The sequence below is a fragment of the Colossoma macropomum genome, unplaced genomic scaffold (assembly GCF_904425465.1).
Source record: "Colossoma macropomum unplaced genomic scaffold, Colossoma_macropomum, whole genome shotgun sequence".
In the NCBI taxonomy this organism is placed as follows: domain Eukaryota; kingdom Metazoa; phylum Chordata; class Actinopteri; order Characiformes; family Serrasalmidae; genus Colossoma; species Colossoma macropomum.
This window is the reverse complement of record NW_023494800.1, coordinates 9563811-9577190: the sequence shown is the minus strand read 5'-3', so window position 1 is coordinate 9577190 and position 13380 is coordinate 9563811. Positions and strand designations below refer to the sequence as shown.

Here is a 13380-nt window from a genome sequence, read left to right as displayed (position 1 = left end):
ACTTTAGTCCAAATAGGACTGAGGCTATTTATACATACATGCACTCACACATAACTGGACTACTGCACAACCCCTATACTCCTTACATACACAACACACACTATACATATAAATACATATACATAAAAGTATTTATAATATTTATTGACCCATTTCAGCTCTGCTCTTGCTCATTTCCACACATATGCACACATCTGCACTTTACATTACACATATCCTTATGTTTTATTGTATCTCTACATTTTTAGATTTATGTATTATTATAAATATAAATATAAATATAAATAAAAAATATATATTTTATTTATATTCTTGTATTGTATTTTCTGTTTTTCATGGCAATGGACAGTCATATAAGCATTTCACTGCACGTTATACTGTCTATGGCTGTGTGTGACCAATTAAGCATGATCTGATTTGATTTAAAACAGTGCACTATGCAGTGTGTCAGCCATGCCGCTGTGTTGTTAGATTTACCATAGAAAACACTGCACAGTGAGTAGTGAATGAGTTCAAAAGTGTGCCATTCCGAACACAGAGAGATTCTTTTGAATCGGCATTCGATTCAGTTTACAGATTTGTTTTTGTTTTTTTTTTTCAAATTGCATTTCAGTAATGTTGTTAATAAAGGCTGCTTAAATAATTTGCATAGCAGAAGAAAGATATAAAGTAGAAATTTCATGTTTCTTAGCATACGTGTCAGCCCACGCTACAAATTCAGGAACTGCTTGAACTGTATTTCTGGCAGCATTAACACAAAGATATTAATTAAACACAGAGAAACATCTCATTTGACTTGTGCATTCGTCGACCCCAAAGGGTTAAAGAGCATAAGCTTGATTTTATGTTTCTAACGGAAACATGGTTAAATGAAAATGGCACAGCAACTGCACTTGAAGCTGCTCCTGAAAATTGCAGATGTATGAATATAGTAAGACAGAGCAGAGGAGGAGAGGCTTGTATTTATAATGGTGACTTAACTGCAAAAATACCACCGTTGATGAATTTAACTCTTTTGAGTATGTTGCAATCAACTTTAGCGACACTAATTAATGTTATTAATTGCAATATACAAATAGATACAATTGCAATACAATAGACTTCTACAGGGAGATTCACTCGAAAGAGGCCCCGAATATTCTGTTGTAACTCCCATTAGGATGAAGCAATCTGAACCAAAAAAATATACTACATACCTTGACGTATGTGTAATCGATTGTATTATATGCAATGCTGGAAGTGATTTCTGTTTTCTGCCAGACACATGAAGGAGTGCGGGGGTATGCACCTGGAAGTTGCAAACGGAGGTTAAACGTCCTGACGGCTGTCCGGGGCCTACCACATCGCTCTGACGCAGGGGCATCCTGGCTTGTTCGAAGCTCCATATACTGAGGAACACATTGCAAGTTGCTTTGTTCAGATTACTTCATCCTAGAGAGAGCTATTACAGAATATCCGGGGTCTCTTTCAAGTGAATCTCCCTGTAGTTCTAGAGACATTTGATTTGACGCAGCACGTGGGCAGCTCTACCCACAAGCCAGGTCACATCCTAGATCTGGCAATTACTAAAGGTTTGAACACTACCGTGTCCCTCATCTCTGATGTTTTCATATAAGATGATTTCGGTATTTTCTTTCAAGTCAAAGAAGTAAGGAAGAAAGTGCCTGAAAATAATTTTTAAAAATGTTACACTGACTCAGAAACACTTAAGATGTTAAAGAATGTTTACAATAGTGCAGCAAATACAGCTCTGACTCCTTCATGTAATGATCTGGTCTCTGATCTAAATGCTGCATTAAAGGAAACTCTTGACATTCTCACATCAGACAAATGGAAGAAAAACCTGTGTACTCATAAAAATGCGTGGATGAATGATATTGTCAAAGAGCAGATCTCCACCTACAATAATGCTATGAATAAATCCAGACAGTCATACTTCGGTAGTGTAATTAGTAAAGATAAAGATTATACCGAAGTCCTTTTTTCCACCACAGACTAATTAACCCTCTGCTAGTGTGTCTCATGGTAAATTCTTCTAAAATTTGAATTTCTCCTAAATAAGAATTTATTTTCAAAATAAAATAGACTTGATAAAACAGGGTGTAGTTCAGCCGACTGAAACAACCTTCTTTATAAGCCACCTAAATCAGTGATGACATCTTTCTCTGTTATCTAGTATCAGGAGCTTACAACTGTTATAAACACATTAAGTTGGTCCACATGTGACCTTGACCCTGTTCTTACTTCACTCAAGAGTTTTTGATTGTGCTCAAAATGAAGTTTTAACTATTGTTAACTGTTCTCTGTCAACAGATTTTTTTCCAGATGCTTTTTAAAACTGTTCTAGTGAAGCCTCTACTAAAAAAGTAGCATGGATCCTTCCATACTCAGTAAACTTAGACCAATTTCTAACCTTCCTTTTGTGAGCAAAGTCTTAGAAACAAGTTATATGAAAAGGTTTAATCAGGATTTCATTCTAACCATAGTACTGAGAAAGCACTGGTTCGCGTTATCAGTGACCTCAAGCTCAGCGCTGATGCACAAAATCCTTCTATTTTAGAGAAGCTTGGCTCTTTTGCTTCGTATACCAAACCTGAAAGACGAAACCTGGGCGTAACCTTAGGCTCTGCATGCTGTTTTATCCCGTACGTCACTAAAATCACTGAAGTAGCTTTTCAGCAACAAAAACAAAAGAAAGAGCTCATATCACTCTCGATCTGCAGTGGATATCTGTATCGTTCAGGGTAGAATTCTGTTAGTAGTTTTTCAGGGCTATAAATCTATATATGACCTTTGAGACTTTTAAGAAACATTTGAAAATGTACCTCTTTAACTTAGCATTTCATTTAAATTCTATAACAACTCTTCACTATTTATCTTTTTAATTTGATCCGTCATTGTCTAGTATGATTTTAATTAATACTCATACTAATTTCTATTACTGTAAAGTTTTATCATCTGTCTGTAAAGCACTTTGTGCTGCCACTGCTATGAAAAAAGCTCTATACATAAAGATGTTCTTAGTGTTACTATACTAGTTACTGAGAAGGTGGATAAAAATAACAGGCCTCATTTACCAATCAGTCTTAAGAACAAATTTCTTCTTAAAACCCACTTTTTTTCGAAGACTCTGATAGTCACTAATGTTTTCTTATTTGTGATTTGTTGTTGGGAAACAACAGAATCTACACACACTCAAGAGCACAAATGTGCAAACAGTTCTGCAGTTTTAAAGCACATCTTGAATCTGACAGACTTTTTCTTAGGACCTTCCTCAAGAACAGATTAAATGAAAAAAATTAGGAGGATATTGAATGAGGCCCATCGTTTTTATTTGATTGCTGAGGACACAGCCTTCCCTCCACAGATAGATGGTGGGCTGTTCCAACTGGCATGCTTGCATTCTGCATATTGTTACACTGAATGCGTTTACATGTACTCATAATCAGATCACAATCAGATTTCTGCAGTTATCTGATTATTCAGATGGTCATGTGAAACCAGCATACTCCGATTTCTTAGATCGGAGTAAAGTCTAGAATATGATTAAGAAATCTGATAAAGAGAGCTGGATTTTAGCTCAGTAATCAGACTTCTCAGTGCATGTTAACTCTTACTCTGATTTCTTTCAGATTTCTCAGTCTGATCATGTGCGAAAATAGACAGCAGAACCAGAAATGAGCAAGCAGCGTTGTCGAGAGGTGGCAGAAAAACACTTTTGGAGCGACGCGGACACCAACTGCATGCTTGAAGAAATAAAGGATTTAATATTCTTCATCTTCTAGATGATGTATGTTCATATTTTCAGTTAAAGTGGGGAGTTTTTATTTTTAAAGCCGCAGGACAAAGTTTGAGTTACGTTTATGTCTTCTTCTGTGAGCTTATTGGGTGGCTGCAAAGCAGAAATCCAATTATTGCCTGACTCGTGTTTTCCCATTATCAGATTACTTATGTGCATGTAAATGAGTTGACCGGATATTGACAAAATCTGATTTTCTGCAGTTATCAGATTATTGAGTGCATGTTGACGCATTCACTAGCTACTGCACTCTAATCAGAAAACAGCGTGGCCATAGTTTAATTTTTTCAAAATTTCTACATAATTAAATTGTTGAGATGTAAACAAAGTCGTTCAGAGTGGTTTGATTTGAAATGGTTCATTGTACAAATTCAGAATGTTTTACAGTGGTGGTGATAGAAACCACAGGTCATAATGTAGCCATTTTTTTTTGCTATCCAAAACGATCAGTCTACCTACATTTAACATTAATTAACTAAAATAGTAAAATGTTTTTTGTAGGGTATTACCTGGCCCTGTATGTACATGAGTGTATTTTAGAAACAAAAATGCAAAACTGCCATAAAGCAATGTCTCAGACATCAGACTGCTTTCATAATTACTCATTAATTTTCTGTGAGGTAGCTTTTAGTTGCATTAAAAGCTTTGGATGTCTGGTTCCTATCACCACCACTGTGAACAATTCTGACTCTGCAAGTTTCTCTAGGGCGGAGCATTTCACATCAAGTTTGACATGAACCCCTAAACCCATAGTTAGCAAGCAGAAGCTGTTATTCTCTTTTCACCATGGTGGTCATCCAGAAAAGTGGTAAAATTTTTTCGTCTTTATTGCTTTCGTTACAAGTCTGTCCACAAAAAAGGACAGAAGATGTACTTCCGGCAACTGTAAGTCGCTGCAGATTTGCAGATATATTTCAGACAACGGTCATAAACACCCCAACATATTTCTACTTATGACCAACAACTATGACAGTCTTGATCTTTAAAAAGATGAAGTTTAATCATACTGAACTGCCAGGTGATTTAGGAGGAGACTGAACATTTAAAGTCACATTTCCAGATTGACACACCTCCTAAAGGTGCTTGTTGCCCGGTCCCTGGTAAAGGACGTCCAAAGGGAAACATCAACGATGAAAGAAAAGTTTAAGCTTTGCTCTGTCCAAAAGAAACAATCTCCTGTCAGGAACTGTACTGGCGATTTTTATGCGTTTTCACTACCACATTAGGATGTGGTCACCTCCAACACCTTTCTTATCTCGCTAATCTAACTCTTTTTGTCTCTAGTTTTTTGTACCTCACCACCTACAATGGTTTGAAATGCCAATGGTAAATTACAAAAGCAGTAGAGGAATTACCCTGTTAACACCTTGTAACACCTGTCTAGAAATCTAAGGAACAGGAAGTACCAGCGCATTAAAACTGAAACATGAAACGTGATGATGTCATCTCAAACATAAAACCCGAAACTGAAGTTGTCTGCGAACCTAAAACCTATGACTGTCAGGAGAAACTGATCTGGGCTGGGTTTTCCAAAAGCATCTTAGTACAAATTTGATTCTTAAATGGTCCAGCAAGCATCACTCTGAACACTCTCTCACTCCAGTTAAGATGACCTTTACACTTACATGCTTTTAGGGAAACTGGACTCTGGACACCTGCGAATGTTTAGTTTCCCAAAAGCATATTAATGTTGAGGTCAGCTTAACTGGAGTGAGATAGTGTTCAGTGCGATGCTGGCTCTCTCACTCCAGTTTAGATAACCTTAACACTAACACTACCTTTTGGGAAACTGGACTCTGGAACACCTGCAATCGTTTAGTGAAGCACCATTTAATATAACAGGCCAGCAGTCCCACCTCAAAGAAGGAAACCATCCATTTGCTGTCAGTCAGCAACTCATTTAACTCATCATGTCACGTCTTTGTGATTAATATGAACTTCACAGTGATGAAAAGTGCTTAATGCCGTTTCAGCTGTACCAAAGTTTGCTTGTAGAGTTTTTCCAGTAAGCTTTTAAGCCAATATTACATCAGATAACTGCCTCTTTTTTACTGAAGGAGTAGAATTGTGTGCAGATGCCCACTTTCTTTCACTCCATTTAAGATAACATAGCCCCATTTAAAATAAAAATAAAACCACATGAAAGTGTCTGGCTGCTTAACTATGAGGGATTAAAATATAAGCCTCAAACAAAAAGTCCCAAAATGGCATAACAAGTATTGGCCCAGCTCAACAGCCACTATGAATGCATGGCACATCGACACAGCTTTTGCTGCCCAGAGGTCAACAGTCCAAATTATTGAGCCATAAGAAAAGTGATTAGCGTGTTACACAATTGAAGCACAAAATACATACGAATAAGCTACCGGAGTGAAACTGGTTACAGTAGTTTTGCAGTCATTTCAGCTTAGTCATCAACATTCTTAACACACCCCAGTCAAGAAATGCAAGCATGGATGCATATAGTGATCAGCTTCTAATGGGACTCTAATTACCCACCAAGCACATGGCAAGACTTTACAGCCCCAACCCTTGATCTGTCTACCGCAAAATCGCGAGACGTTTTCTTGAATTAACCATGTTGACATGAATTTCCATATACTTGTAACATCCACTGGCTAATGGTAAAGATTTTCTAAATCTTTATTATAGATTGAAAGTGTCAGTGTATCCTTGAACAAATTTAAATAAGTTTATATTAATATCTGTGATTCGGTGTGTCTGTGCAGTATCCAGACTTGCATGACATTTGGAGGAAAATGCTTGGAGAAAAATGACGTTTTAAATATTGCATTTCCAGAAACACTTCGGCTCTTTCCTTTCAACTTAAATGTGCTGTCCATTCCAGTGCAAAAGCCATCTAGGCATCTTTTTCTTATTTGTTGTCCCCAACATACACTGCGGTAATTAGTCCGGTTAATCAAGTTCCTATACCAGAGGGCAAAGAAACAGAATCTCGAAAAAAGGACAAAAATAAAACAAAATGATTTCGTCTGTTAAACAGCTCAACAAATGAACATATGCACAAACAACAACAAAAAAAAACAGCAGAGACAGATCAGAGAAAAAGAAAGCCAGTCAGTAGCAGGAACAGAGAGGGCACTTCTTTGAGTTCTCTGTTCAGACGTGGTGTGCATGAGTGTATGTATGTATTAAGTTCCCATCAGTTCTGAAAGCCTGCGTTCAGCAGCGAGAGATGGCAGCGTTGTAGCTGGGAGTGAGTCCATGTCCTTTGGAACTGAGCTCCCACTGGAATCCTCTCAATTCCATCTCTTCAGCACCACCCCAATGTTCGCCAGTTACGCCTGCGCGGTGATGGAGAAACAAGCCAATGCTGCTCCACTGACGAGGGCTCAGTCTCCTCCCACCCACAACCACTCTAAGATCACTTAACAGGGTTATAGCTGAGGCGGGATGAAGGTGACGCTGCATGGTCCAATTCAAACCCTACCTCAAAGGGCTTATGTTTTTTAAGGGGTACATATTTACTTATCCTGTCTGAGGCACCCTCAGCCTACACCCCTACCTCCGTTTCCTTCACATGCTCTCACCCACAAGCACTCTCTCACTCTCATTCTCTCTGTGGTCGCAGTGTTGAGGGGCAAGGAAGGGGTGACTCTAGGAGGAGACACTGCTCTGGTTCAGCTTGCAGCAGCACGAGCCATCAAGTCCTCCAGAGCTTTGTCCTGATCATTATTATGCACTAACAGAACCTCTTTAATGGCATCTCTTTCAAAGCCCATCTCACCAAACTGGGACATCAGCTGCAGAAACTGCAGAGCCTGAAAGAGGAGAGAAATAAACATATTAAATAGTGATTATGGTACTTTTCACCTAAATGTGATATTTCTGCAATACCATTTAAGCTTGAGCTGACTGATGCTTGGGCCATCAATTGCCCATAGTTTCATCTATTCTGCTTGTCAATTGAGTCGGATGATTTAAATATCTGAAAACACCTCATCTATGGCTTTAAGACACATAAAAGTAATTATATTTTTCTCGCAATCTGTTTTCTTTTAACAAATGAAACATTAGTACATGTCCCGAATCAGCCCGGATATGTTGTCTGTTTTTATTACATTCTGTTCCATCTCAAGATGGATCTATTTACCCCCAAAGTCATACTTCTTAAACTGATAAAGCTGTGCAGAAGCCTTCCATGCATAAAGTGGCTTTCCTCACGAGACATGAACTTAATAGGAGCTTAAAGGATTTTCATGTTGTGATAACAAAAACGACAACACGTAGCAATTCTAACAGCAGCCTTTAGGCTACTTTCCATGTTAAGGCTTGGAAGGCATGTTCTATTGTTTCAACAAGAAGTGATTCATAGGCTGTAAACATAGCTGTTAATAAACCTATAGTAAAACCTACCAAACCAGTATCCCACCACACCAAGAACAACACAATATCAAAGGCCTAAAGTTGTGCTGTTGTATCAATTACACTTTACATATAGAAAGTAAACTTAAAAAAGTATTTGCAAATATATACAAAATATATTGAAATATCCATCTACACTGAGAACCAGAGAGAGCTGTTCTATAATAAAACATTCATGTTACAGTCTTCCAGCAGACAAACCTTTTCCTCAGAGCACTGGTACATCTCCAAACACTCTTCCACAGTAGTGGCGTCAAAGCCTCGCTCACACAGTCGACTGTGGACAAAAAGGTACTCCAGAACCTGTAGGTGAGGACATAGGACAAAACCTTTAGACAATAAATTGCAACAATAGCAGAATAAAAGGCCTTTGTTCTACTTTCTGGTACCAACTCCTATTATTTCTGCAGCAAAATGGCATCCCATTCATAAACTTGTCCCTGACTGCACCAGAACTTTCAAAAATAAATAATAACAAACCTGTTCAACATTTTGCCCTTGCCTCTGCATGGCTTTGAGAACCCCCTCGTAAGAGTAGCCCATGCCCACTATGGTCTCCACACATTGCCGCTCACTAGGAGAAAGACTGAGCAGTGCTTCACTAGCAGGTGTTGGGTGTGAGGGAGGGCCAGCTGCAGGGACAGGACTGGACTATAGGACAGAAAAACAATAATCAACTTAAGCCATGGGACATTAAGCACTAGCTTGAGTATCATAACATAGTGATAGTGAAAGCACACCAGTGTTTAGGAAATGAGTAATGAATTAAACATTCAGCACAGTTAAAGGGGAATTCCACTGTTTTTTGCCACTTACCATAATTTCGATTAGATATACAAAATCATTGAGTGGTTTGATATAAAATGCTCCAATCTAAAGAAACTTACCGAATGATAATTGTTCATAACAGTATTGATAGGAACCAGATGTCAATACAACAATGCTGTTTTACCTTTTTTGAATATTTTTAATTTTCTTGCATTTTTCTTGCATAACTTGCATTTTAATGTGAAACAATCCTGGAAGAAAACATTTTTTTCAGAAATATTTTCACTAGTTTACCATTATCAATACTACATATACAACTTGTTTTGGATACTAAATGTCACATATTTGCATTGCAGACATTGTGACTCCTCATATCACCACCACTATAAAGAATGCAAGTCTGTGAGTTTCTCTACAATTAAACATTACATATAAAAACAGGCTCACTGGTCATTTTGGATAGCAAATGTGACCTCTGGTTTCCATCACCACCATTGTAAAAAAAATTTGACTTTCTACAATGCATTTCACATGAAATCATTCTTAATGACTGCGTATGTCTCACCAACTGATGTATGCAGAAATGCATAATTAGTTAATAACAATCAGTTTATTACCAGGTTTTATTTGTGTTGAAGCAGTGAAATCAGCAACCTGTATAGTCCAGTACCTGCTTTGGTGTTCCATTCGGAGCATGGCCTGACAGTTCTCCAGGCATCGAAGAATTTGTATGTGGTATTGATCTCAGCAGTGATGGTGGCGTACCATTAGGTAGGCTGCGTGGTGGAGCTGCTGGGTACAAGTTGAGGGGTGGCTCTGAGGGTGAATCCCCTGGGTCCGACAGCTTGGGAAAAGTCAGAGAGCGAATGTTGCAGGGACGTTCAGCATCAATTTGTCCTCTGGTGGCCACCACGCCCCCGCCACCTGGCCGCTCCAAGTCCAACAGCCCTATCAGCCCATTGGGTTTATGGAAGAGGGCCGATTTGGCCTGTAGAGGTGGGGTGTTGCTCTGTGAGGCGGGGCGAGGTTCTGGAGGAGGGGGCTCAGGGGCTGAGATAGATGAATGAGGCTGGCTCTGGAGGATGCTGCGCAGCTCCTCTTTATCATCCAGCGTTTTGAGCTCCAGCTTGTCAAAAGGGTCCTCCTCTCGCTCAAAGTCAGCCAGGTTGAGGCTCTGAGGGGCTGGGTTGTTGGGTGCTGGTTGTGCTGGTCCAAAACTTGGGGCAGGAAGTGGGGTCAGGATGGCATTGTGCCGGAGGCCTGCCAGGACAGGATTCAGCGCAGGTGGGAGGAGGTCCTGTTCATCAGTAGGATGGGCTTTCTTTCCACCAGCCAATCCAGCATCACTGTCCTGTGAAGCAGCCTGTCTGTCTTTCTCGGATTCCACCCGCCTTAACTCAGCTGCTTGAGCCTCGTCAGCTCGCACCTTGGCCAGGCCCTCCCCCCAGCACACACTCCGTTTCTCCAATGAGAAGTCATACTGAGACAAAGATAATGTGCAGTTAATACCAAGAGAAATTCGATTAAATGATTTTAGAAATTAGCAATGTGTAATCAAGTGATTTATTTCAATGTTTATTCTTTCACCAGACTGAGCTCTTAACTGAGATTCTTTTACTGTAACTTAAATAATATTAAGCACTCAGACTGACCTGCATGTCTGACAGCAAAGAATGACAGTCGGGCAAACAGAAGCCAATGGGCAGACCCACTTTTGCAGGGCAGCGAAATTTGTCGTTGAGCTTGAAAGGAACATCATCAAGGTAGCTGATGGGTCCTAGATATAAGGATTAAAAGAACGGAAAGAGGAGAAAATAAATTCATAGCCAAAATTTCAGGGTGAGAAAACCAGATAAAATGACTATGTGACTCACCATTGTTGTGGATATCTGATCCAGACTTCCTCGCAGCCATTTAGAGTATCTAAAAGAACAGAAAGACAACATTTCAGCGTTTCAAACCTAAGAGTGTGCAGATTTGCATTATGTCTTCCACTGAACACATACAGCGTCACTGCTTTTTACTTCCTGAACTGGAATGGCCAAACCTCACTAATGTCAGCACAACGCACCTGTTTGACCTTAGAGCAAAACCCCAAAATGTCACAGACAAAGGGGATGTGCTTTTACAAAACTGTACCATCCAGTCTGTTACACAGCATTCTCCTATCCTTATCACATGAACATGTGAGGGACAAACAATCTCAAACATGTGAACTATTTGTAATACGTCACTTCAGTGGATGATAACAAAATAGGTTTCTATTACAACCTTCAAGAGGAACTAAACACTAATCAAGCATCTGATGGTCTGTTTGCAGATATTCACAATACACCACCTGATCCACTACCATCTACTGCATCCGCTTTATCGCACTGGCAAATCCCAAATTGATTTAAGAATAAATTATAGCTGCACAAAAAAACCCACACACAACAGGTCTTAAAGGGGAATTCCACGATTTCTCAAAATGTCTGCGTACTTAAATAGATAAGATCTAAAAACAGTCACTCAGGGTGGTTTCGTGTGAAATGCTCCATTCTTGAGAAACTTAACTACAGAGTCAGAATTGTTCACAGTGGTGGTGATAGGAACCAGACGTCTGAAGAGTTTAATACCTGTTAAGCCTACCTCAAACAAACTTATTAGATAAAATGATTAAGACTATGCTGCCTGATGGCTGAGACAATGTTTTATGGTAACTTTACTATAGTAAAACTTTAGCCTAAATATATATTTTTAAAGGTATTCACGGCAGAAGAGTGCATGCAGGATGATGTAAGACAAAACAGCCCCCAAAGAAAACGTTTTTCAGTTTTACCACTATTTTAACATCATCAAGATTACATATAAAAACTCAGAAGAGTTCACTGGTGGTTTTGGATAGTAAATGAAACGACTGTATATGTGTAGTAGACATGACGACCACTGGTTCAGATCACCACCACTGTAAAGGTATCAGAAAGTTTCCCAAACCACCATTTGTCAAACCACTCTGAATGTCTTTGTTCACGTCTCAACCGCTGATTTATGTAGAAATTTTGAAAAAATCGGTGGAATTCTCCTTTAGGTAACGTTAGCTAAAGCCAGCGCTGCTGCGAAACAAGAAGTTGAGGCAATGGCCCTTTTCTTAAGTTCCTACGAGCCCTGACAACTGAAAGTCAGGTGAAACTTTAACGACAAAATAGTGAATATGACAACAAGAGCTAATGTGACTCACTACCCTGACTGTACAACACAGAAGGCCAGATCATCACAGCTCAGCTAGGCAAGCTGGTTCGACTTGTTCACTTCTATTTGGTGTAACGGTACCATTTTATATGGACACAACAACCCTTAACGTCACCACAACATTGGTAAAACGGGGTGGAAGTAAGTACTAGTTGTGAAGGTACTCTTAAAACTGTATCAGCTGCTCAAACTGACAGCTGACTGAGTGACTTTTGACGCGAATCAAAGTCCAAAATCAGCAGCTAAGCTAAGCTAAGCTATGCTACGCTACGCTAACTCTCAAATACAGGCCGTACAGACTGAAAGCCACCGCCCCGGCTCTAAAATCTCCGTGTATCATTCGCGCTTTTACCAGCATCTGCTCTGTCCTGGGTCTCCAAAAACTCTTCTCACCCTTCTTCCAACATACACCGTCCGACCGAGACTCTCGACTGAGGAATATTACTGAAAACCAAATGTGTTTCCTGCTTCATCGCGGGTCGCCATCTTGGTCGGAGCAGCCTACCCTCCTCTGGTTCCTGGGTGACGGACACGCCCACCGCTGACGGACGTCGGCCCGACCAATCACAACACGAGAGTTTACAGCGTCGGAGAGGAGGCGTAACCCTGCACATGGGTCCATCCGAAGATCCAGGTTGTCAAAATACAACATATAATATCTCAGAATGTAAGTCAGAGCTTTGTAGAGCGAACCCAAACTAAACTAAAGCGCTGCTTTAGTGAAATAGGGACTATTTTTATATACTGATGCACACATGGCCTGAAATAAAAAAGCTCAACAGTACTACAGATTCTGCCATCAACATAATACAGGGGAATTAGACAAACACACACACACACACACACACACACACATGCACACGCACAGCGATTAGTAACTAACTGTTAACGACTAAAATAGAACTGTGTTAAAAGGAGTTTCGTTTCTTCATACATACACCGATCAGGCATAACATTATGACCACATCCTTGTTTCTACGCTCATTGTCCATTTTATCAGCTCCACTTACTATATAGGTGCACTTTGTAGGTCTACAATTACAGACTGTAGTCCATCTGTTTCTCTGCATGCTTTCTTAGCCCCCTTTTACCCTATTCTTCAGTGGTCAGGACCCCCATGGACCCTCACAGAGCAGGTACTATTTGGGTGGTGGATCATTCTCAGCACTGCAGTAACACTGACGTGGTGGTGGTAT

The 13380-nt window shown here is 39.8% G+C and overlaps 1 protein-coding gene across 2 annotated transcripts; it reads right to left on the bottom strand.

Annotated features, from left to right (window-relative positions):
* Positions 1 to 4608: 4608 nt before the first annotated feature.
* On the bottom strand, positions 4609 to 12722 carry ubap1 (ubiquitin associated protein 1). Of its 2 annotated transcripts, none has more exons than XM_036588189.1 (7): positions 12578 to 12722; positions 10828 to 10876; positions 10606 to 10730; positions 9624 to 10433; positions 8666 to 8836; positions 8387 to 8488; positions 4609 to 7581 (listed from the first exon to the last, which is right to left on the bottom strand). In XM_036588189.1, exons 2-7 carry the CDS (start codon positions 10865 to 10867, stop codon positions 7441 to 7443), a joined length of 1389 nt encoding a protein of 462 aa, XP_036444082.1. In that variant the 5' UTR covers positions 10868 to 10876; positions 12578 to 12722; the 3' UTR covers positions 4609 to 7440. The 2 variants fall into 2 exon arrangements, with proteins under 2 accessions (XP_036444082.1, XP_036444081.1); XM_036588188.1 differs by having other exon boundaries at positions 12537 to 12717.
* Positions 12723 to 13380: the final 658 nt, after the last annotated feature.